The following is a 25,162-nucleotide window of genomic DNA, read 5'->3' on the forward strand; positions in this document are numbered from 1 at the left end:
TACCATAAGCCATGGTTCCCTGGACTTTTCCTCTGGCAGATTTCAAATTCCCCTTCCCAAGGACCCGCTCACCCGGCTGAAGCTCGAGTGGGAGTTCTTCACCCGCCGGTAGGCGGACGGGTTGCCCAGCTTGCCCAGCGGGCCCAGCCAGTTAGCTCATCTGGGAGGCCTCAGGGTGGATGGGGCTGCCACTGCTGGTGCAGCAGCCCCTTTATAGCCCTGGAGCTGGGCCCGAGCCAGGGCCCCGCCCCGTGGGGGCGGGGGGGCGGGGGGACCAGCCATGGAGTCCACTGGGCCCCGCCTGCGCGTCGCTGTCCTGGCTTCGCCCCGCCCCCTTCCCTCCCCCTCCCCGTACCCCCACTCTCCATCTTAAAGCCGCAGAGATGAGACCAAAGGAGTTATGTCTAGAATTTTTTTTTTTTTAAAGAAAGGACTTTGAGGCTCGATCGCCCCGCGGCCTTCTGGAAGAGGACACGGGGACAGGCCCGGGAAGTGGCACGCATGACCGCGGGGTCTGCAGTCCCGTCCAGTCCCTCCTCCCTCGTGGCCTGGGAGAGAAGCTGGCTGCTTCCCTGGGGCAGAAGGTAAGGCGCTAGGGCCCCATGGCGTCGGCAGCACCAAGGACAGCGCCCAGGCCTGGGCAGTGAAGGCAGCTGAAGCCTGTTTGGTGTCTTTCAGGGCTGTCCACTGCCATCCCCGGAACTGCCTGTTACTGTGCCTGGACACGGAAGCACAATCTCCGCAAAACAACCATTATCCTGCTCCTCACCTCCTTCCTGCCCAATTTTCTTCGGGAGAGAGAGGCTCTGCCATCATGCTGTGGCTGCTCAAAGGGAAGAACAAGATCCTCTGAGGCATTTTGTTCTCAGTGCCACATGCTCAGAAAAAGTCAGAAGTGGAGCTGTGTCTCAGTGGTAGAGTGCTAGCCTTGAGCAAAAGTGTCCAAGTACAATGCTCAGGTCCTGAGTTCAAGGCCATATCTGGCTTAAAAAAAAAAAAAGGAGAGCACCGAACTGCCTTCTGTGATCCCTGCAGGGACCTCACAAAGGCATATGAGGTTAGTGAGGAAATGGGCCAGTCACAGGAAGGCCTAGTGACATCACAGAGGAATGAACCAATCATTCCCAGGCCCAGTACCATGAGGGAGGAATGGACCCGTCATGGCCAGGTGTAGAGTCTTGGGGTTCTAGTTCTTAGGACTGTTGTCAAGGCCTTCAGGTGGGCGGCTATGGACATCCTCATGGCAACATTTCAGGAAGCATGAGGATGGTGCTCAGGGACCTTGGACTGCCTCCTGCAAGGACATTGTCCCTGTGCTCCAGGCACAAGGACCTCAGCCTTCCTGTGGGTAAGTCCTGGACCTTTCTCCAACAATCTTTGAAACATCAGTGGATCACAATGAAGTCCTTGCACACCTGGGGTGTGGCAAAAGCTACCACAGTGGCATCAAGTTTAAAAAACACTTGATTTATCATGTTTGTTGCAATATTTTATTTAAAAACAAACTCAAAATATGGGCTTGGAGTGTGGCCTACTGGTAGAGTGCTTGTCTAGCATGCACAAAGACCTGGGTTCAATTCCTGGGTACCACATACACAGAAAAAGCCAGAAGTAGTGATGTAGGTCAAATGGTAGAGCTCTAGCCTTGAAAAAGCCCAAGCACAGTGCTCAGGCCCTGAGTTCCATCCCACGGACTGAAAGAAGAAAAACCCGTTCTTTGCTTTTGTGTGTTTCTCTCATTTGCTTGCACAACCTTCCTTTTTATGTAGTATTCTGTGGTGGGGTCACTGGGTCACAAGGCCTCTCCACATTCTCTCCTACTTCCCTTTATGGTGAAAATATGGGCAACTTCTGGTCCATATTCACTTCCAGTAGGAGTCACTACTATATATGATGTAAAAGAAAACACTTTCCATTAAGGTTCCTGGTGTATAATCCAGTTACTGGTTGATAAATTGAAACTGATGAAGGACAAGGGCTAGAGGAGGGGGCTCAAGTGCCAGATTCTCTGCCTAGAAAGAGGCATCAAGTGTGAAACTTGAGGCTCTCAAGTTGAAACCTAGAGACTCTATTTCAAAAATCTCTCTCTCTCTCTCTCTATATATATATATATATTATATATGTTGTTTTATAATAACAAAGGCTCATTCAGATTGATTTTTATTTGAACCTTTGTCTGTGGGAGATTGGTGCTAGGGATTGGATTTTGACTGTGCTTTGTGAGGCTTTTCAGTGGAGGTTGAAGGGGTTGGTCCTGGTTCTTGAACTCAGGGCATGGATGCTGTCTCTGAGCATTTTTACTTAGGGCTTGTCCTCTACCACTCAATCCACAGCACAACTCTGGGGTGTGTGTCTGTGTAATTGGAGATAGAAGTGTCATGTATTTTCCTCTAGAGTTTGGCTTTGCATCACAATCCTGTGGACACAACCTTCTGGGAACTAAGATCAGTGACCAACTTGTTTAGATTTCTTGCTTTTTTGCACTACTCTATCATTTGGACTAGACAAGAGTGCCTGTAGCTCTTGGATAGCCAGCAGAGGTCGCTGCAGCATCATGGAATGGCCAGAAGTATGGCCATTTCTCCCCCTGAGCTGACCAAAAGTCCTGAGAGGCAAAGGACAGGCTGCAGTTCAGTGACCACACAGGTCCAGCTGAGCTGGCTGTCTTCAAAAGTCACCTGGTCAAAATCAAGTCTGACACTTCCTAAACATCAAATGCAACTTAGAAACCAGTGTGCTTTTGAAATAGAAATCACCCCAAGCTAAGTAAGACCTTTCAACAAGTTCCCACAAGCTACAATGGACCAGATCCTTGAAGAATTCGAAGAGGAAGGAAAGAACTCATCCTGACTCTGACACACTGTCCAGAGTCCAAATTTCAGTGAAACAGTCAACTCTGACTTAAAGGCTAGAAACTAAATTTCTAAGTATTCCAAAAGGGGCAAGTGATTTACCTGGTTTGATTGGTTCCCAACATGCATGTGGATGTTCTGGTGCCCACAGGCTCCATCCACCTCTCCACTTTCCTCTGTGTGTGCACGTGTCCTGGGGCTTAAACTCAGGGTCTGGGTGTTGTCAATTAGCTATTTGTTCAAGGGTAATACTCCAGTCCTTGTTTTCTGGTGGTTAGTTAGAGATAGGAGTCTCAGATTTTCTTGCTCTGGCTGGATATGAACCATGAACCTCAGATCTCAGCTTGGTGAGTAGTTGGGATTACAAGCATAAGCCACCAGTGCATGGCTTAGAATGGCGCTTTGATGGTGGTGGGGAATGACTTCTTGGCTTTCTCCAGTAGTACTTGAAATGTGTAGGATTCTTACAAAAATAAAAATGAAAAACTGCAATATTTGAGTCAGTTCCTTTTTTTCTATGGTTTTAGAAGAATGAATCTGTGAATACAGTGGGAGAAGTGACCAAGTTTTATTAAAGAACAAGACAAGCAGATCTCCCACTAGTCAGAAGGGGTTGCCAGGCAGGGACCACCTGGAATGTACTGTACAGGCACTGATGTCTTTAGGAGAGAGCAAGATGTCTCTGAAGAGAGATAATTGGAAAGTCAGTGGGCCACATTACTCTCCACACAAAATTAAAGAATCCATACAGCCTGAACAAACTCTCCGATGTAACACTTACTACTTACTGGATGTCCATTCTGATGCACACCTCTGGGGATCAGTCAAACCAGCATTCATGTGCAAGTCAGCTAGGGATAATAGATCAGGATGTGATGCCCAGGGGCCCACATGCTTACCTGATTAAGGCCAGGATGAGATGAAGTCTAGAGGTCTGCATAGAGGATTGCACAGGGTCAACGAGACATGAGGCAGAATCTCTGTAAGAGGCACCCTTGATGATTGCTTAGACAGCCTCTTTTTATTCTTCCCAAAAATATGGTAGCAGAAGGTAGAATTCTAGGGAACAACGTACTTATTTTTAGATGGTTTGTATACAATTTAACAATTAGAGCTAGTGTCTCACACCTGCAATCCTAGGCACTAAGGAGGCCGAGATCTGAGGATCAAAGTTCAAAGATAGTGAGTGCACAAGAAGGTCCATGAAACTGGTTTTTCTTTTTGTTCTTTCTTTTTCTGTTTGTTTTGTTTGTGCTGGTGCTGGTGCTTGAATACAGGGTCTGGGCACGGTAGCTAAGCCTCTTCTGCTCAAAGGTAGCAAATGACAACTTGAGCCACAGCACCACTTTCAGCTTTTGCTGAGGAGTTCATTAGAGATGAGTGTCTCACAGACCTTTCTGCTGGGCTGGCTTTGAAACACATTCCTCAGATCCTAGGAATCTATTCAGAACCTCCTGAATAGTTAGAATTACATGCATGAGCCACTAATACCTGGCATCATGAGACTTTTCTCCAATTAAACACCAAAAAGCTAGACATTGACCTATGGCTTAAGTGGTAGAGTGCTATCCTTCAAGGAAAAAGCACAGGAACAGTGCTGAGTCTCTCCCAGAGATCAAGAGCCAGGAGCAGTACCAAAATAAAAGCTTGAATTGCAAACTGACAGGCCAATACTGAGATCCTACTTGTACCACTTATTAACTCTGTCACCTGGAACTTCCAAGGTCCCAGGTCCAGTCCCAGGAGGGAATGGTTCCCCTTCAAAGATGACTCCTGACCCACTCAGCCAAGTCCCCCACATCATCAGACCTCTTCCTCCTCTGCCTGTCACCACGTATAATCCCCAGACCCTTCACTGGACTAACCTGGGCTACCACCCTGCCTTGAAGACTCTCCTGAAGTGTTATCTACACTAGGCTCTCAACTCCCCAGTAGTTGTGGCCACAAGTGTGCCCTGCAGGTACCCCAGGTGACACTGATATTGTGCTGGAGCCTACACCAGTCTTAATGGTCACCATGGACCTTCTTCTCCTTATCCACTAGGATCTCCTGGCCCCCTTTAACCAGTGCCCAGATCAGCTGGTGACTAATCACACGGTCTGCTCCTGGACTCTTTTCTGGACAGGGACCCAGAGGATACCATCAGCAGGACTTTTGCCGGTGTCCCCAAGCCACATGCCAAGAAGAGGCCCAGGACACGGAGCCCAAGTTCTAGACTTCCTATGTTCCAGTCCCTAACATGAAGGCCCCAGCTCACAGGCTGGTCTTACAGTGCCCACCCTAATCCAGAGTCACTGTGCTCAGTCCACCTTAACCTGGATTTCCACCTTCTGAGTTCAGTCCTCAGCACTCTACTTCAGCCTTCTCCCTTCATATCCCAGACCAAGTTCAAATCCCACATCCGAGCAGCTAAGCAAATACACCATGAGAGCCCTGCCAGCCCTGAGTGCCAGGCCTGGAACCACCAGTTCAGAGACTATGTTCACTCCCCTTAGCTGAGAGTGCTAGGGGTCTTTTCAGAGCCAATGTGGGAAGAATGTAACCCAAAGCTAGAATCTGGGATGTTGGTTTTGTTACTATAGTTGTCTTTGCAGGTTGTCTGCCTTTTGTGTCACCGCAGAATTGCTAAACCAACTGACTAGAAAACCTGGAAGTACACACATAAATATGCTGCTTGAAATCTATCTACTCTGAGATCTTAAGTTAGCTATTCAGATACTTTCCTTATAGAAGAAGCTCCCCTCAGAGAGTTAGCAGCCCCCACACAATGTTTGTATTTTAAACATCAGTTTGAACAGTTTGCTTTACAAGCTCACATTTTCTCCAGTGCCAGACCACGGCATCTTTTTTTATCCATATTAAAATATTTATTCTGCCAGGTACCAATGGCTAAAGCCTGTAGCTAGCTACTCAAAGAGACTGAAATCTGCGGATTGAGGTGCATGCTTAGGCCCAAAAGAAAGGTCATGAGACTCTAGGGTTCCAATAAACAAGAAAAAAGCCCAAAGTGGAGCTGTGGCTCAAATGGTACAGCACCAGTCTTGAGCAAACAGCTCAAAGGTAGCACCAAGATCCTGAGATCAAGTCCTAGTAGTGGCATCATGAAAAATAATAGTCAAGTAATGTTCCTATTTAGTGAGCTTTTGCCCTAGTCTCTGCTAATTTAATACTACATTTTTACCATTGACCTAGCTCTCAGCAGGCACTGGTAGGTCATGCCTTAATCCTAGGTACTCAGGAAAATTGTTGTTCAAAGGCAACCAAGCCAGAAATGTCTGAGACTCTTCATTCCAATTAACTACTAACAAGCAAGAAGTGGAGCTGTGGCTCAAATACTAGAGTGCTATGATGGAGGGGGAAAATAAGCTCAGACCTAGGCCCTGGGTTTAGAACCCAGGATCGGCAAAGAACTCTGGAGCAAATTTTCTACTATGCAAAAACTTGTCTACAAAATATGGAACGTGAAACCATGATCATGAACCTTCTTTTGTAAAGAGTATACAAAGAATTTAGCAAACAATTTATATTTATGAGTGTGGCGATGGTTCTGTTTTTCAATTTTGCATTCTAATTTCTGTATTGTTTTGATTTGTATTTCCTTTATGGCTAGAGATGTTGAACATTTCTTTCATGTTAATACTGATCATTTTTATTTCTGAGAAGTCTCTACTTGGCTTGTTTACCCATTCACTAACTAGACTCTTTAATTTCTTGACTCTTCTGTATAATCTGGAAACTAGGGTTTTTTTCTTTTTACTTCAGTTTTAGGCCTGGACGTTGTCCCTAAGCTCTTCAACTGAAAGGTACAGCTCTACCCCTTGAGCCATAGCCCCCAAAACCTGGTTTCAAACTGCCATCCTCAGATCTCAGCCTCCTGAGTAGCTAGGATTACAGGCATGAGCCACCTCACCCTGCTCAGATACTAAGTCTTTGACTTATATATAACTGCAAAAACCTTCTCTCAATTTGTAGGCTGTCTTTTAAGATTGCTAAGGGTGTCCTCTGCCATGCAGAAAATTCTTAGTTTGATGTAATTCCACTTGTCAATTCTCTCTCTGAGCTCACGTATTATTGATGGAGACTCTCTATTCCTGTTCAGCAGAAGTCTATGTTAGCAAGGATTACACTCTTAGAACATCCTTTCTAGATTTGTGTTATAGTGATGGGCAGATATTATTGCCCCATCTTAGGGGTAGAAAGGTCAAATTTTAACATTCTCCCTGATTCTTTCAGCCAAATATCTAGACAAAGGGAAGTCTAGAACTTAGATTATTCTTGTATAGTCTCAAAACAGATTATCCCAGGAACTTTGTTTATATTTCTTTCTTATCTTTGTACCCCTTCTGTCCAATATGTCTGCTAAGCACTATAAATTGTGGCTCCTTGTCTCAGTAAGGATAATGTGCACCATAGAATTGGAAGACTTCATACAAAACAAAGGGGTAAACTATCTTTCAGTGACTTTTTTAAACACTGGGTTTATGGTAAGTTTCCTACTTTCTTGCTCAGGCTGTCTTTGAACCATGATCCTCGGATCTCAACTTTCTGAGTACATAAGGTTATAAGCATTTCAGTTCTAATACCCCTTTATCAATTGGCTTTATTACCAATATTTGAACTATATATCAGTGATGACAAAATGTAATTTGAGAAGGAACATTCTAAGGTCATACACCCGCCGTACAAAAAGGACTACGTTATGGAATAGTATTATTAATTATCTCAGAAGTATTCTTTTTTGCAGGCTTCTTCTGAGCCTTTTACCATTCCAGCCTTGCACCAACTCCAGAGCTTAGAGGATGTTGACCCCCAACAGGTATTACACCACTTAATCCACTCGATGTACCCTTACTTAATACTTCTGTGCTATTAGTACCCCGAGTATCAATTACATGAGCCCACTATAGCCTTATAGAAGGTAACTATTCTCCTAGAAGTCTACTATCCTTCAAGGATCAGAATGTTTAGAAACCCCATTTACTATCTCTGATGATATTTATGGCTCTACTTTTTTTTTATATAGCTACAGGCTTCTATGGACTTCATGTTATAATTGGGATGGCGTTCTTAATTATTTGAATGCTTCGTCAAAGTATCATTTTACATCTACTCATCACTTTGGATTTGAAGCCACCGCATGATATTGATATTTTGTAGATGTAGTGTGACTGTTCTTATATGTATCAATCTATTGATGAGTATCAAACTTTTTTAGTATAACAAGTACATTTGACTTCCAATCAAATAGATTTGGTTATAAATCAAAAAAGTAATTAATATAGCACTAACATTAATACTAAATTTCAGCCTTGCTACTATCTTAACCTTAATTTCTTTCTGAGTTCCCCAAATACATACTTACTCTGAAAAAGTGACCCCTTATGAATGCGGATTTGATCCTATAGGATCTGCCCATTTTCTCTTTTCTATAAAATTCTTTCTCGTAGCCATTACTTTTCTCTTATTTGATCTAGAACTTGCTCTTCTACTACCACTCCCATGAGCTTTGCAATATACAAACATTAATTCAACATTTCTACTATCTCTAGGACTAATTACCATTCTAGCCTTACGGTTAGCATATGAATCAATAAAAGTCTAGAATGAGATGAATATGATGATAAGTTTAATTTAAAACAATTGATTTTGGCTCATTAAATTATGATTCAACTCATAAACATCATAATGTCTCCTATAATATCAAACTTCTATATTGCATTCTTCACTTCTCTAATTGGAGTGATAATTTTTGCTCCTATTTAATATCCTCTCTCCTCTGTTTAGAAGGCACAATGCTATCATTATATCTCATAATAAGCACCTCTATATCAATCAACCACCATACTCACTCATTTATATTCCCAATATTCTACTTGATATTAGGAGCATGTGAAGCAGCAGTTGGCCTTGCACTTCTAGTAAAAGTCTCTACATATTATGGCTCAGATTATGTACAAAATTTAAATCTTCTGCAATGCTAAAATTATTTTTTCACTAGCTATAATTATTCCAATAACTTGGCTATCTGATAATAAATCAATCTGAATTAATTCAACTGTACATAGTATACTAATGACAATAATCTCAATCACCAACCTCATCACACCTTATTCTACTACCTATTTTTCCACTATATTCTTCTCTGATCCTTTATCTATACCCCTATTAATCCTCACTTCCTGACTCACTCCACTTATAGCAAGCCAAAATCATATAGCTAAAGAACCTCTAATCTGAAAAAAAACCCTATATCTCATTTCTACAAACTCTAATTATAACTTTTTCTGCTACAGAACTGATTATATTTTATATTTTATTTGAATCAACCTTTATTCCAACTCTAATTATTATTACACTATGAGGTAACCAGTTAGAACATTTAAAAGCAGGATCATATTTTCTATTCTATTGTTGGGATCTATTCCACTTTTAATTGCACTAGTTTATTTATACAAAATTATAGGTACACTAAATATCTTTATACTACAACACATTCAAAACAAGCAAATTTATGTTAACTGATAAGCTATTTTGACTAGCATGTATAATAGCATTCACAGTAAAAATACCACTATATGGGTTACACCTATGACTACCCAAAGCCCACACTGAAGCCCCAATTGCCAGTTCTATAGTACTTGCTGCAATTCTCCTAAAATTAGGAAGCTATGGTATAATATGAATATCCTTATTTATTGAACCAAGCTCAGACAAACTTATCTACCCATTTATTTTGCAATCATTATGAGGTATGGTAATAACAAGTTTAATCTGTTTACAACAAACTGACTTAAAATCTTGAATCGCTTATTCATCAGTCAGCCACATAGCTTTAATTATTTTAGCCATCATAATCCAAACCCCTTGAAACTATATTGGTGCTACTGCTATAATAATCTCTGATGGACTTACATCATCAGCCTTATTCTGCTTAGCCAACACTAATTATGAACAAATTTACAGCTGAACAATACTATTAACATGGGACCTCCATCAATTCTCCCCTTTATAGCCTTATGATGATTCATTATTTCACTAACAAACTTAGCTCTACCAACAACTATTAACTTAATCGGAGAATTATTTATCATTATTGCTACTTTTAAATGAGCTAGCACAACCACTTTATTAATAGGACTAAATATATTAATTACTGCAACCTATACTCTGTACACACTAATTTCAACTCACGAGGAAAACTTCCAAACCACCTTATAAATTGAATGGACCTCTAGGATATTGAAACAAAAGCCATATAACGAATGATTGCTGTCCTTAAGGTGCTATGTTATCTCTCATTTCTTTTGCTGTTCCTTTGCTATCTCATATTGTCACAATATCTCACTTTGTTATCTGATATATTGGATACATTTGTATTTGGTTACCTGAAATTGGACAGGGAAGGGGGGAAAACCAAGAGGGGGGAGGAGGGAGGATAATGGGGACCAAGACATGTGGAAGGGTATCAATGTATGTGAATTAATGCACCTTCTATCTGGCAAATATCATGTAACCCTTCTATTAATTACAATAAAAAATATATGAAAAAAATTAAAAACCATCTTATACTTGAGAACATTCACTAATTTTTCTACATCTAGCCCCCATCACCCTACTAACACTCAAACCAGAATTAATTCTAGGTCCCACATTTTGTAATTACAGTTTATAAAAATACTAAATTGTGAATCTAGAGATAAAGATTAAAACTCTTTTAATTACCAAAAAAGTAATGCTAAGAACTGCTTTTACATCCCATATTTAAAAATATGGCTTTTTTACTTTTTTAGAATAATAGAAATCCGTTAGCCTTAGGAACCAAAAACTTGGTGCAAATCCAAACAAAGTAATAAATTTGATAGTCTTCTCTTTACTAGGGGTTTTAGTAAAATAATAAATACAGATATTAGTTAATCTCATGAACAAACAAAATCAAAATTACTGTAACACCTCAACTGTAAAATGAGCATTAATCACAAGCATAATCCCAATAATCATATTAATCTCAACAAAGAAATTGTTTTAGATTGACACTGAATAACGATCCACATAACTAACCTTAAAATAAGCTTTAAATCAGATTTTACTCTATTGTATTTATACCAGTAGCCCTATTTGTCACTTGGTCTATTATGGAATTTTCCACTTGATATATTCAACATGACCCTTACATAAATCAATTTACAAATTATTTAACTCTATTTTAATTATTATACTTATCCTAGTTACTGCTAACAACATATTCCAAATATTTATTGGGTGGGAAGGAATAGGAATCATATTATTCCTACTTATTGGTTGATGGTATGGTTGAACAGACGCTAATACAGCAGCCCTACAAGCCATTACTTACAGTCGTCATATTGGGGATATTGGATTCATAATTGCAATAGCATGTTTCTATAAAAATTTCAATTCCTGAGAATTTCAACACATCTTTTCCCTTAAACTAACATCGAACATTCCATTGATTGGACTTATTCTAACAGCTATTGGAAAATCAGCCCAATTTGGATTAATCCATGATTACCCTCAGCCATAGAAGGACCTACTCCTATATCAGCCCTATTACACTCTAGCACTATAGTCGTAGCAGGTATTTTTTTTTTACTAATTCAATTTCACCCACTGATATCAAATAAACTTTCAATTACAACAATCATTTTATGTATTGGAGCAATAACCACTCTATTCACAGCTATCTGTGTCCTAACCCAAAATGATATCAAGAAAATTATTGCATTCTCAACTTCTTGCCAACTGGGCTTAATAATAGTCACTTTCGGAATTAATCAGTCTTACCTATCCTTTCTACATATCTGCACTCACACCTTTTTTAAAGCTATATTATTCATATGTGCAGGATCCATTATTCACAATTTAAATGACAAGTTATCTGCAAAATAGGCAGAATTGCTAAAACTATACCTATTACTACTTCCGCTATAGTAACTGGAAATTTAGCTCTAATTGGAATACCATTCCTATCTGGATTTTACTCTAAAGACCTAATCATTGAATCTATAAACACTTCATATGTAAACTCTTGAGCCCTCATCACAACATTAATTGCAACCTCTATAACAGCAGCCTATAGCACACGAATAATCTATCTAGTCTTATCTAGCTCACCACGATTCACTAACATAATTATCACAAATGAAAATAACAATTAACTAATCCTATTAAACGTCTTCTACTAGGAAGCATTTTTGCAGGCTTTATTCAATTACACTCAACCAATAAATATACAAAACATAACCATACACCTACCACAATTAAAATCACAGCTATACTAATCACAATTGTAGGTATCATAGTGGCCATAGGTATCATAGTGGCCACAGAATTAACCACAATATATAGACTTTTATAGTCTGCCCTAATAATTATATATTTAATTTCTCAATTACACTAGGCTATTTTCCCACATTCATACATCAATTTCTTACAACAAAAACTTAATTTTAATAAAAAATTTGCAACCTCACAAATAGATTATATATGATTAGAAAAACTATTGCCCTCACAACCAGCTACATCATCTTTAATACTTTACTTAATAGCACCTATCTTAGCACTATCATTAGCATTAATCTATGAATCCCTTTCCCCATACCCCAGCCACTAATCAATATAAATATAGGGTTATTATTTATTTTAGCTTTATCAAGCATAGCCATCTACTCAATTATATGATCAGGATGAGCATCAAACTCAAAATATGCCCTAATAGGTGCTCTTTGTGCTGTAGCCTAAACCATCTCCTATGAAGTAAGCCTAGCTGTTATTCTTATATCAGTTATATTAATAAGTGGATCTTCTCTATAACATCCTTATCCACATCTCAAGAATACTTGTGACTTATTACCCTGCTTGACCAATAGCAATAATATGATTTATCTCAACACTAGCAGAAACTAACCAAGCTTCATTTGATCTTACAGAAGGGGAGTCTGAGTTAGTTTCAAGTTTTAATGTAGAATATGCAGCAGGACCCTTAGCATTATTCTTCATAGCAGAATATATAAATATTATCTTAATAAATGCCCTATTACAATACTATTTAAGACCAATCTATAATCCAATCAAACCAGAAATAAATACATGTAATTTTGTCATCAAAACCCTACTTTTAACATTTAATTTTCTATGAATTTGTGCATCATACCCACAATTCCGATATGATCAACTCATACATTTATTATAAAAAAATTTTACCTCTAACCCTAGCCCTATGTATATGACACATCTCCATCCCAATTTCTACAGCAAGTATTCCACCAATACTATAGAAATATATCTCATAAAAGAGTTACTTTGATAGAGTAAATAATAGAGGTTTGATCCCTCTTATTTCTAGAATTACAGGATTCAAACCTGACTTAAGAATTCAAATTTCTTAGTGCTACCAATTACACTAAATCCTAGTATGGTAAGCTAAATAAGTTATTGGGCCCATACCCCAATATTTCCTGATGCCAGGAAAATGGCCATTTTTAATCTACTTTTGATTTTCCTCATTCATAGTATAGCTAAGCAGACAATATGAAGAAAGGCAACAAACAGAAGCAATTGTAAAGTGTTGGATACTGGAACTGAAAAGGAAAGTAGGGGGCCGGGAGTTCGGCCTAGTGGTAGAGTGCTTGCCTAGCATGCACGAGGACCCGGGTTCAATTCCTCGGTACCACAAACATAGAAAAAAGCTGGAAGTGGTGCTGAGGCTCAAGTGGTAGAGCTCTAGCCTTGAGAAAGTCCAAGGACAGTGCTCAGGCCCTGAGCCCAAGCCCAGGACTGGCAAGAAAAAAAAAAAAAAGAAAAGGAAAGTAGTAGAACAACTGGCAAAAGACAGAAAGGTTGGAATTCAGTTAATAGCAATAGACCAATACTGATTTTTTATCTCAACAAATATAGAATGGTTACAAACTGTTACATGAACAGTAGGTGAATGAGGGAACATATAGAGAACTGGTATACTACATTTAAACACTTGTGTAAAGCACATTATGATGCATAATTTATTTTAAAAATTCCAAAAGGTCATATATGATAACATCTGCCTGCAATCTCAACTCTTAAAAGACAAAAGGATTAAAATTTTTACTTACCCAGGTTATTGAAAAACCATATCCCCAAACAAAACAAATGAAAAAAAAGAAAAAAGGAAAAGAAAAAATTCTGACCAAATGTCAAAAAAAAAAAAACAATAGGATGGAGCCAGGTGCAGTAATCCTAGTTACTCAGGAGGCTGAGATCTGAGGATCTCAGTTTAAAGCCAGTCAGGGCATGAATGAAGGTGAGACTCTTATTTCCAACTAATCACTAGAAAATGGGAAGTGGAGCTGTTGCTCCAGGGGTAGGAGGTGAAAGGCTCAGGGACAGAGCTCAGGCCACGAGTTCAAGGCCCAGGACCCACAAAAACAAAACAAAAGATGGGACCAGAAGTTTGGCCTAGTGGAGGAGTGGTTGCCTAGCATGGATGAAGACCTGGGGTCAATTCATCAGTACCACATACACAGAAAAATGCTGGAAATTATGCTGTGGCTCAAGTGGTAGAACTCTAGCTTTGAGAAAGCCCAAGGAAACCACTCAGACCCTGATACAAGCCCCAAGATTGGCAACAAAAATTTAAGATAGTTTGATTGGTCATTTTATCAAAGAATCTTCTTTTTTACCCTATTGCTGGGCATCAGATTTGGCACTTGCAAACCAGTTTTTGCTACTTGAGTAATATCGAAGCCTTTTCTTTTACATGATGTCTTTTTATCTTTTTTTCCTTGGTTGGTTGGGATTTGGGGGATTTTTCTATTCTTTATCTTTTCTTTGTTTATGAGAGAAACATGCTTAGCAAGGCTTTTTTCCAATTTGTGATCCTCCTGTTTTCACCTCATTAGTAGCTGGAATTATTGGAATACACATCCTCACCCAATGCATCCCTTACATGACTGCTCTAGCAGTTTTATACAGGAAGAAATGCTTCCTAATTAGCTTTAAAAGCCCATGAAAAATGAGAATATATTTAGAATAATTTTACTTACAAAGAGAAAAGCAAAAACAATTCTCAACAAAAGTGAATATATAAAAGTGAAATAAAGGCAGTTTACATTTATTCCTTTTCCTTTTTTTAAATTTGTGTGTCTTCCTGAAGACAAAATAGATGTCTTCACACATGCTAACTGAGTTATTCTGCCATTGACCTGCAACCTCACTTACATAGTTAAAATTTAGAAAATGTAATTTACCACACAAAGAATAAAAAATAAAACCCATATATTCATCTCAATAGATGTAGACATGAAAGCATTTAATAAGGTTTCCAATACATGGATTATGAAAATTCTAAAGCTGAAAGAAATTAGCTTTAGCTTATACAGAGTATCTATCAAACCACAACAGTAAACTATTCTTTAAAAAAAAATCTGAATTTACAGGGCCAAGAGTTTGGATTAATGATAGAGTGCTTGCCTAGCATGCAGGAAGATCCAAGTGCAATTCATCGCGATGTACCACATACACAGAAAGAGCTGAAAATGATGCTGTGGCTCAAGTGGTAGAGCTCTAGCCTTGAGAAAGACCAACATCAGTGCTTAGGCCCTAACTTTAAGCCAAAGGACTGGAAAAAAAACCCCTAAAAACCTGTGTTATTTTGGATGGAATCCAGGGAGAAATTTTTATCACTGATGGCATTCAACAACCCATTTGATGCTTTAATTATAAAACTAAAAAGAATAAAACTGCAATGGAGAAAGACACTGTCATCTGTGAGCAAGTTGTCATAATACACATAAAAATTTAAAGATGTTTACAGGTATGCACAAGGAACTGTTCATTAAGTCAACAAATAAAAAAAAATCCATCCACAAATTTGTAGGTCAGTACTAGAGTATTTGCCTAGCATCTATGAAGGGTCCTGGTTAAATGAACTGCAAAAAGCAAAAAACCCACCAACAATTGAAAACCAATCTTTACAGGGAAGAAGACAGCATAGGGCTTTAGGCTAGTGAGTGGTTTCCTTCCAAAATAGAAATAGAAATAGCTGCAACATTCTTGCCATACACTAATCCACATTCTTTGATGGTTGAAGGAAATCAAGTGTTCATGGCCATCCAGCAAGGATGTATGGTAACTCAGAATATCAAAGAAAAAAAAATAAAGAGCAAGGACTACAAAAAAAAAAAAAAAACAGGAAGAGGGACATGAGAGGAGTAAAAATAGTATCTGAATCAAATTAAACTGCATCTTAATAGTGAGAAGATGTATATGAACTCTATTCTCCTTTTTTGCCAGTCTTGCGGCTTGAATTCAGGTCCTGGTAAGTATTCTTTCACACTTTTTGCTCAAGACTGGCAGTCTGCCACCTGAGCCACAGCACCACTTCTGGCTTTTTCTATGTCCATGCTAAGGAAGAATCAAACACAGGGCTTCCTGCCTACTAGGTAAGCACTCTAGTTAATGCCTACATTTCTCTTTGGGACAATGTTACCCCCATCCTTAATTTTCCCCAGTTTCTCTCTGAAAAAAAAATTTTTTTAATGAATTTTGGCGGGGTGCAGGTGACTCCTGCCTGTAATCCTAACTAATTAAGAGTTTGAGACCTGAAGATCACCATTCAAAGCTAGCCCATATGGTAAAGTCTGCAATTTCAATCTCTAGTTAACCACAACAAAGTTAAAAATGAGCTTTGGCTCAAGTGGTAAAGTACTATCCACATGCAAAAGAGCTTAATGGCAAAGTTCTGAGTTCAAGCTCCATATCAGCACCAAAACGAAGTTCTCAGTTCTTTTTTTTTTTTTTTGCCAGTCCTGGGCTTGAGCTCAGGCCTGAGCACGGGTCCTTGGACTTTCTCAAGGCTATAACTCTACCACTTGAGCCTCAGCACCACTTCTGGCTTTTTCTAAGTATGTGGTACCAAGGAATAGAACCCGGGTCTTTGTGCATGCTATGCAAGCACTCTACCACTAGGCCAAACTCCCGGCCCAAGTTCTCAGTTCTGAACCTTAGTCTTCCAGGCAGACTTATTCTAAAAAGTCTGGCAGATAATACTGTTGTGCAAGTAGGTTTATTAACTCAAAATTAATGGGCTAAGCACTCATCAGCAGTTCTTGTTGGCTTCAGTGTCATACAATCTTACTTTTCCAGTATGATCCTCAGTTCCCCAAACTGAGCAATCTTCCTTGTTTGGGTGCAGCACCACTGTAAGAAAAGGGTTTCCAAAAGACAATACAGGAGACAAGGGGAATGGAGTGAGAATTCTTAAAATACTCGAATGGAAATTTTCTGCCCTGGAGTTCTTAAAATGTTCAATTCATTAAAAGAAATAAAGGAGTCAGCCTCACTGCTGCAATCTTAGTTAATCAGGAGGCAGAGACCCCAGGTGTGAGGATCATGGTTTGAAACCACACTGGGCAGGAAAGTCTTTGAGACTCAATTAACAACAACATAAAGAAAAACAGGGGGCTGGGAGTTTGGCCTAGTGGTAGAGTGCTTGCCTCGCATGCATGAAGAACCGGGTTCCATTCCTTGGTACCACATACATAGAAAAAAAAAAAAAAACAGAACTGGTGCTGGGCTCAAGTGTTAGGGTTCTACCATTGAGAAAGCCCAAGGACAGTGCTCAGGCCCTGAGTTCAAGGGCCAGGACTGACCAAAAAAAAAAAAAAGAAAAGAAAGAAAAACAGCAACACAAAAACCAAACGTGCAGCTATGGTTCAAGGTGGTGGCAGCCCTAGCCTCGAGCAAAAATGCTCCCAGAGTGCCCAGGGCATGAGTTCAAGCCCCGCAACGACCAAACACGTTTAAGAACAGGCGTGAATCCTCTCGCAGTCTGGCCTTCCACCGATGCTGGGGCTCTGTTTGCGGTTGGCATCCCTTGTGGACACTGGGGACCCAGACGTGCAGGGACACAGTGAGGACCCGGGGAGCTCACCCAGTCTCCTGACGGGCACGTGGACTCTGGCGGTGCTGTGGGTTTTCTTGAGGAGAAGACGTGTGCACTCACCTCAGAGCGGGCACGGGGACGGCTCCCGGGCGGCCTCGGGCGGCGCCCACGCGGCCCCACGCCGCCCCACACACCAGGCCCGGGCGGAAGAGGCCCCACCTGCACCAGGTCGCCGCCCCGGGTGCAGAGCCAGCGAGGGCAAAGCTCTGGAGTCCCCAGGGCCACGTGAAGACGGGGAACGGAGAAACCTGGCGCCAAGGCCAGAAGAGGCCGCGGTGGCCTCCGAGGCTCTGCTTCCTTCACGCATGGCGGTTGGGGCTCAGTAACTAGGTTCTCGTGCGCATGCGCAGTAACTGCCCCATGCGCATGCGTGCCAATCCTGACCCAGGGCTGAACAGTATGAGACCCGCGCATGCGCGTGCAGCACTGGGCTAATCATTATTCATTTATTTCCTGTCCAAGGGCTTTAAATCAGGGCAGTGACACTGTCCTTGGGGTTTTTCAAGGCTAGTGCTCTACCGCTAAAGGCCCAGCATCACTTCTCCTTTTTATGTGTATGAGGTACCAAGGAATTGAACCCAGGGCTTCGGGCATGCCAGGAAAGTAGTCTACTAATGGGCCACATGCCTGGCCCTCTACTGGGCTGTTCCTGTGGTGGTCCAGCTCTTTGCAAGTCAACCCCAGGATCAGCAAAGCCCGTTTCCTATACCAAAGAGTGAAAATAAGGAATTTAAGGGCCATCTTTCTGGGTTGGATCTCTGTAAAATAAAATCGGGGTTTTAGGCTCCCTCTCTCTGTTTCTAGGCCTACAGGTATTGGGGTTTCAACTCAGTGACAGGTTGATTGGTTTGATTTTCTTTTGGTTGGTGCCATCCCATCTCAGCCACAGCTCCACTTCTGTTTTTTTTTTTTTTTTTCTCTGTTTTCCTTGGTGTTTTTTGGAGGTTCTAGACTTTCAGACTTTCACACTCCGGCTAGCTTTGAACTGAGATTCTTGTATCTCTGCATCCTCAGTAGCTAGGATTATAGCTGTGAGCCACCTGTGCCCAACATTTCCATTGTATTTGGACTGAATTTTGTCCCTATTTCCTGTTGAAAAGTTCTGAAGAATCTGATGGTATGTTGGTACATCACTGAAGATATGTAGTAGCAAAACATATATAGGAAGGAAAAAGAGAAAAAGGAGCCATATGTACTGCCTCACACCTATATGCCTAGCTGCTCATTAGACTGAGATCTGAGGTTACCAGTTCCAAACCAGCCCAATCACAAGAGTACCTTATCTCCAATAAACTTCCAAAAAAGCTGTGGGACAGCACTGAGGCACAGAGTTAAGCCATAGTGCACACAAAAAATTAAGTAAATAAGTAGAAGGGATGAAAGAGCCAATTCAAATGTAAAGCTTTTTCCTATGTATGTGGTACTGAGGAATCGAACACAGGTCTTCATGCATGCTAGGCAAGCCCTCTACCACTAGGACAAACTCCTGGCCTCCATTGTTCTTTTTTGTGTATGCCAAGGCTGGGGTTTGGAATCAGGGATTTGTTTTCTCCCTTAACTTGTTCCCTTAATGATGGTACTGTGCAACTGAGCCACATCTAGACTAGAGTGGAAATACCATTGAATGCTGGAAAATAGAGGATTAATTTCTAGTTTCTAAATTCCATGACACCGAATTCACTGGACTTCCTTGGAAATAAATACGCTTCAAGATCTCACGAAATTATAATTTGGTCCTCACTTTCTATACTAACATGTTTTATCCAGTATTTACGACAAAATTTATCTTTACCAATTCTTTGAGTGTACCGTTATCAGTTTCATTGGAGATAAGTCTCATGGACTTTCCTACCTTAACTGGCCTGGAACCATGATCCTCACATCTCAGGCTTCTAAGCAGCTAGGACTATAGGCAACTGTAATCATCCCTTTCAGAAAAATGAAAATGGCAGCAGGATGGTTAAACTGAGAGCTTCAATTCTTTTCTGAGCCTTAAAGATTTTCAAACAGGCAGAATGACACACTGACATGTGGGAAACTGAATCTTCCGCATGACGCAATTCTTTACAAGATTATCTAGGATAGCTGACACTTTCGTTCACTGGAAGCACTCCACTGATTGAGCCATACCACCAGCCTCTTGGCTTAATTTGAATAGTGGACACTTACAGGCAACTCCCTGCTGAATGTATGTTATTTACTCTGTATCTACAAACAGGCAGCTCTAACTTTAGACATCTTTCCATGTCTGAATAAAGCTCTGCTAAGTTTCAATATTCCTATCTTAATAACACATACTTGGCTCTCAATGCTGAAAAAAAGAGGGGGTCCTTGCCTTCTCCTGGGATGGATAAGAAACTAACACAAAAACCAGATGCTCTTGGTAATCTCATATTGTTACAGTATCTTACCTTGTTATCTGATATATTGTATATGTTTATTTGAAATAGGAAAGGGAAGGGGAGAAAAGATGAGGGGAGTAGGTGGGGAGAGGGAAATGGGGACAAAAACATGAAAAAAGGGTAGTAGCAATGTTTGTGAAGTAATGCACCTTATATCTGGTGAATATAATGTAACCCTTCTATTAATTACAATAAAATATAGTTAAAAAAAGCCAGGCCAGGCTTGGTGGCTCATGCCTGTAATCCTAGCTACTCAGGAGGCTGAGATCTGAGCATCAGTGTTCAAAAGCCAGTCCGGGCACAAAAGGACCTGAGACTCTTATCTCCAATTAACCTCTAGAAAACGGGAAGTGGGACTTGGCTCAAGGGTAGGGTGGTAGCCTTGAGTTGAAGAAAAAAGCCAGAAATGATGCTGTGGCTAAGTGGTAGAGCTCTAACCTTGAGAAAGCCCAAGGATAGCACTCAAGACCTGAGTGCAAGCTCTAGGACTGGCAAAAATATAGCAAAAACCTGGAAGTAGAGGTGCTCTTAAGTATTAGAGTTCCTGCCTTGAAGGAAAAATAAGCAATAGCTCAAGGCACTAAGTTGAAGCTATAATACCAACACATACACCAAAAATCAAAAAGGAAAAATGAGAGCATCTGTTGAAGACCACTTGGTATTTTCTATGCTCTTGGTAAAACTATCATGTCTCAAACCTTTGAGCTTGAAGAAATTTATTAAATTTATACAACATTACCTTAAAGGTATCACACTACACAGCTACACAAGTGTGTAGGCCACATATTTTTCTATACATCATAATTGTTACTGTATTTTTCCTACTAATTTAATCTATTAATGGCAGGAAATCAATTTATTATCTTCATACTTGTCACCATGCCATAGTTGTAGTTAACTCTAAATTTATTAACTATCAGAGGAGAAATTTACTGTACAAATTCAGGTACATGCCTTCCTTCATTGTTTTTCCTAAAAATGAAATTAATAAACCATGGCATTTTAAAAACTTTGCTTGCCAAATTAATACAAGAAGATGCCAAGTAAAACTAAAGAATTCAAAATGCTTTCAATTTCCGTTCATTTGGACAAAGTACTGTGGTTTTCCTTTATCTATCTATCTATCTGTCTATTTATTTATTTTTGTTTGTCATGTTACTTGAACTCTGGGCCTGGGCACTGTCCCTAATACTTTGGTTTTCCATAAAAATATTATAATAAATAAATCACTTATACCATATGAGTAAATTCACTAAAGGCTATCAATATATTCACTTAGAAGTTTCTTAATTCAAAGCTGGGCGAGGTGGCATAGCCTGAAATCCTAACTACTCAGGAGACTGAGATATGAGGATCTCGGTTCAAAATCTGCCCAGGCATTAAAGACCGATAGACTCTTTTTTTTTTTTTTTTTGCCAGTCCTGGGCTTGAGCTCAGGGCCTGAGCCCTGTCCTTGGACTTTCTCAAGGCTAGAGCTCTACTGCTTGAGCCTCAGAACCACGTCTGGCTTTTTTCTATGTATGTGGTACCAAGGAATCGAACCCGGGTCTTCGTGCATGTTAGGCAAGCACTCTACCACTAGGCCAAACTCCCGGCCCCCGATAGACTCTTATATCCAATTAACCATTAGAAAACCAGAAGAGGCCCTGTGGCTCAAGGGGTAGGGTGGAAGCCTTGAGCTGAAGAGCTCAGGAACAGCACCCAGGCCCAGAGATCAAGTCCCATGACTGGCAAAATAAAAAAAGAAGATGAACAAAAAAAGAAGCTTTTTAATTCACTAAAGCAAAAGAACTATAAGTCCTGCCCTACAGCTATAAATATCCCTTGATAAAATCTAGAACATTTCATTTATCTCAGAGCAATGAAGGCTGCCAGGAAACTGACTGGTGGTGAGAAGAGAGAAAATAGCAGGTTTGTAATGGCTGACATTTTACAAATGACTTATTAGCATGTGAAGACACCCACAAAAGCCACAAAATGCATTAGCTTTACTTGGGAAGAAAAGGAACTCACCCCACAGAGAAAGACCCTTGGAAGGAGGTGGTTGTACTGAAGAAGCAGCTGAATGCACGTCTTCTCGTGTCTCCTTCCATGCACTATGTGGGGCTTTCCCAGGTTCTCACTGCTCACCAAGGTAAACCTCAGTCATCCCAGGGGAATCACCAGCAGCCAGGACTCAGGTAATTGCCAATGCTCTGCTCTCTCTGTGGAAACATCACCAATGAATGAAAAAGAGAAAGTGCATTTCAAGGGGACATTAAAAAGAACCACAATGCTTTTGGGAATACTGACAATGTGTGTGTGTATGTGTGTGCGTGCGTGATGGTTCTTACGCTTAAACTCCGGGCTTGGGAACTGTCCTTTGGGACCTAACCTTTAGCTTTTTTGGCTCAAGCCCAGTGCTCTACTGGTCAAGCCATGCTTCACTTTTGGTGTTTTGGTCCTGAATCGAAGGAAAGTGTCTCATGATCTTTCCTGTCCAGGTTGATTTTATTTTGATTCTCAAATTTCAGTCTGAGTAGTTAGAATTACAGGCACGAGCCATCAATGCCTGGATTCAGTGAGTGTGGCAAAGTACTGAATTTGAGCTCCCATGCCAGCACAAAAACAAAAATAAAAATATAGAGATAATATTAAACCAATATAATTAAATGGGATCTGGAGGAAAGACATCAGAAAATTATCACTAATATCTTCTCTTGGATTTTTGTTTGTTTGTTTTCTGCCAGTCCTAGGACTTCAACTCAATGCCTGAGCACTGTCCTTGGGCTTTCTCAAGGCTAGAGCTCTGCTACTTGAGCCACAACACCACTTCAGCCTTTTTTTTTTTCTATGTATGTGGTACCAAGGAACTGAACCTGGGTCTTCTTGCATGCTTAGGTGAGCATTCTACCACTAGCCCAAACTCCCGGCCCATTTCTTGATTATGAAAACTTAAATTTACTTCCCTTAAAAGTAAACTGACATCAGGTCAGGAGTTTGGCCTACTGACAGAATGATTGCCTAACATGCACAAAGACCCGGGTTGAATTCTTCGGTACTACACACATAGAAAAAAACCTGAAGTGGTGCTGTGGTTCAAGTGGTAGAGCTCTAGCCTTGAGAAAGTCCAAGGACAGTGTTCAGGCCCTCAGCTCAAGTCTCAGGACAGGCACAAAAAATAAAAAAAATATAAAAAAAAAAAAACAAAAAAAACCCCTCCTACTATTCTCCTCTCGTACTGTTCATAGGAAAGCAGGTATTATTTCAGGCTTTTCTTCTAGGATGCTATAAATACTTTATTTACTTTTTCCAAAATACTACTAAAAAAAAAGAAACAATCTTTCAATAGCTTGAAAATGTTACCCTAGGCACTTAAGTTCATTATGTGTCTTTTTGGTATAGAGAATTACAACTTTTACCTTATTTTGTTGTTGTTGTTTTTACCAGTCCTGGGCTTGAGCTCAGGGCCTGAGCACTGTCCTTGGGCTTTCTCAAGGCTGGAGCTCTACCACTAGGTCATACTTCCTGCCCTATAAAATCACTTTTGCCACAGCTTCATTTAAAGTGCTTGAAGATTAAGATAGGAAAGTTTATTGTGAATCATTACTGCGATTGAGGACTTATTTGTGCCTTTAAGTTCTTTGTGTCTCTCAATGATGAAGTCACCTAAGATAACACATACATTCACCCATAGCCTTTCAACAAGAAGTCTGACCTAACACGGTGGATATTGCTAGTGTGGAATGTAGCATGCAAGATGGGAACAGAGGAATCTGAGGGGAGGCTTCAGGCCACAGCAAATCACTCTGGCTGAACTGATATCCCTGGTTTTGTGGATGTTGAAGGCCTCACCACTAAGCTTCCAGGGTTATGTGGTAGGACAATCCCTTCCCCTCCACACCCATAGAGTAATGAGTAATGGAAGGCCCATCTCCTTCTCCTCCTTTGAACGTAAAGAAAGCTCATCAGTTCCTACCATCATATTTGTTTCCAGGATATGACTGTATCAGACTAGATTAAAAAAGACCAAAAATCACAGAATATTCTAATACAATACAATAACAATAACTCTTTTCATCCTACACACAGATATAGGGAGAACTCAAAAGGGTGTTTTGGGGCTGGGGATATAGCTTAATGACAAAGTACTTGCCTAGCAGGTGAGACTTCCTGGGTTCAATCCCCATTGCCAAAAAAGAGAAGAGAAAACCATATAGCTAAAAAGAATTCTTAATTCCCACAACTTTTTTTTTGTCAGTCCTGGGGCTTGAACTCAGGGCCTGAGCACCGTGCTTGGGCTTGCTCAAGGCTAGTACTCTACCACTTGAGCCACAGCACCACTTCTGGCTTTTTCTATATATGTGGTAATGAAGAATCGAACCCGGGTCTTTGTGCATGCTAGGCAAACACTCTACCACTAGGACAAACTCCCAGCCTCTCCTTTCTTTCTGCCATGGGACTTGAACTCTGGGCCTAGGAATTGTCCCTGAGCCCTTCAGCACAAGGCTACAGTCCTACCCCAGGAGCCACAGCGCCACTTCTGGTTTTCTAGTGGTCAATTGGAGATAAGAGTCTCACAGACTTTAGTGCCCAGGCTGGCTTTGAACCACGATCCTCAGATCTCAGCCTCCTGAGCAGGTAGGATTACAAGTGTAAGCCACAACTAATTCTTTGAGGCAGGAAATGTCAAGGCTGAAGGGTTTTCTTGAGGAGAAGACGTGTGCACTCACCTCAGAGCGGGGACGGGGACGGGGACGGCTCCCGGGCGGCCTCGGGCGGCGCCCACGCGGCCCCACGCTGCCCCACACAACAGGCCCGGGCGGAAGAGGCCCCACCTGCACCAGGTCGCCGCCCCGGGTGCAGAGCCAGCGAGGGCAAAGCTCTGGAGTCCCCAGGGCCACGTGAAGACGGGGAACGGAGAAACCTGGCGCCAAGGACAGAAGAGGCCGCGGTGGCCTCTGAGCGCCGCCTTCCCTCTCTGGTGCCGG

At 40.9% G+C, this 25,162-nt stretch overlaps 1 protein-coding gene and 1 long non-coding RNA gene across 4 annotated transcripts in view; one reads left to right on the plus strand and one right to left on the minus strand.

Moving 5' to 3' along the window:
- The window catches only part of LOC150044704 (ral guanine nucleotide dissociation stimulator-like), a 66,152-nt gene extending 40,990 nt beyond the window's left edge, over positions 1–25,162 (minus strand). Inside the window, exons 1-3 of one of the 2 annotated variants that reach the window (XM_090320999.1) lie at positions 25,010–25,162; positions 22,206–22,396; positions 3,752–3,832 (exon numbers count right to left, since the gene is read on the minus strand). In XM_090320999.1, the coding sequence (XP_090177125.1) occupies positions 3,752–3,832; positions 22,206–22,285 (161 nt within the window). In that variant the 5' untranslated portion in view covers positions 22,286–22,396; positions 25,010–25,162. Of the gene's footprint in view, positions 1–3,751; positions 3,863–22,205; positions 22,397–25,009 lie in introns of those variants that run through there. The other variant, XR_016533063.1, reaches the window with a different exon arrangement.
- Positions 1,222–15,843, plus strand: LOC150044706 (uncharacterized). 2 transcript variants are annotated; one of them, XR_016533080.1, is made up of 3 exons: positions 1,222–1,348; positions 7,597–7,668; positions 15,284–15,843. It is a non-coding gene; the product is annotated as an uncharacterized LOC150044706 (long non-coding RNA). The 2 variants fall into 2 exon arrangements; XR_016533079.1 differs by lacking the exon at positions 15,284–15,843 and adding an exon at positions 13,383–13,460.

This window comes from Megascapheus bottae, chromosome 29 (assembly GCF_031878675.1).
Source record: "Megascapheus bottae isolate mThoBot1 chromosome 29, mThoBot2.hap1, whole genome shotgun sequence".
Taxonomy (NCBI): Eukaryota; Metazoa; Chordata; class Mammalia; order Rodentia; family Geomyidae; genus Megascapheus; species Megascapheus bottae.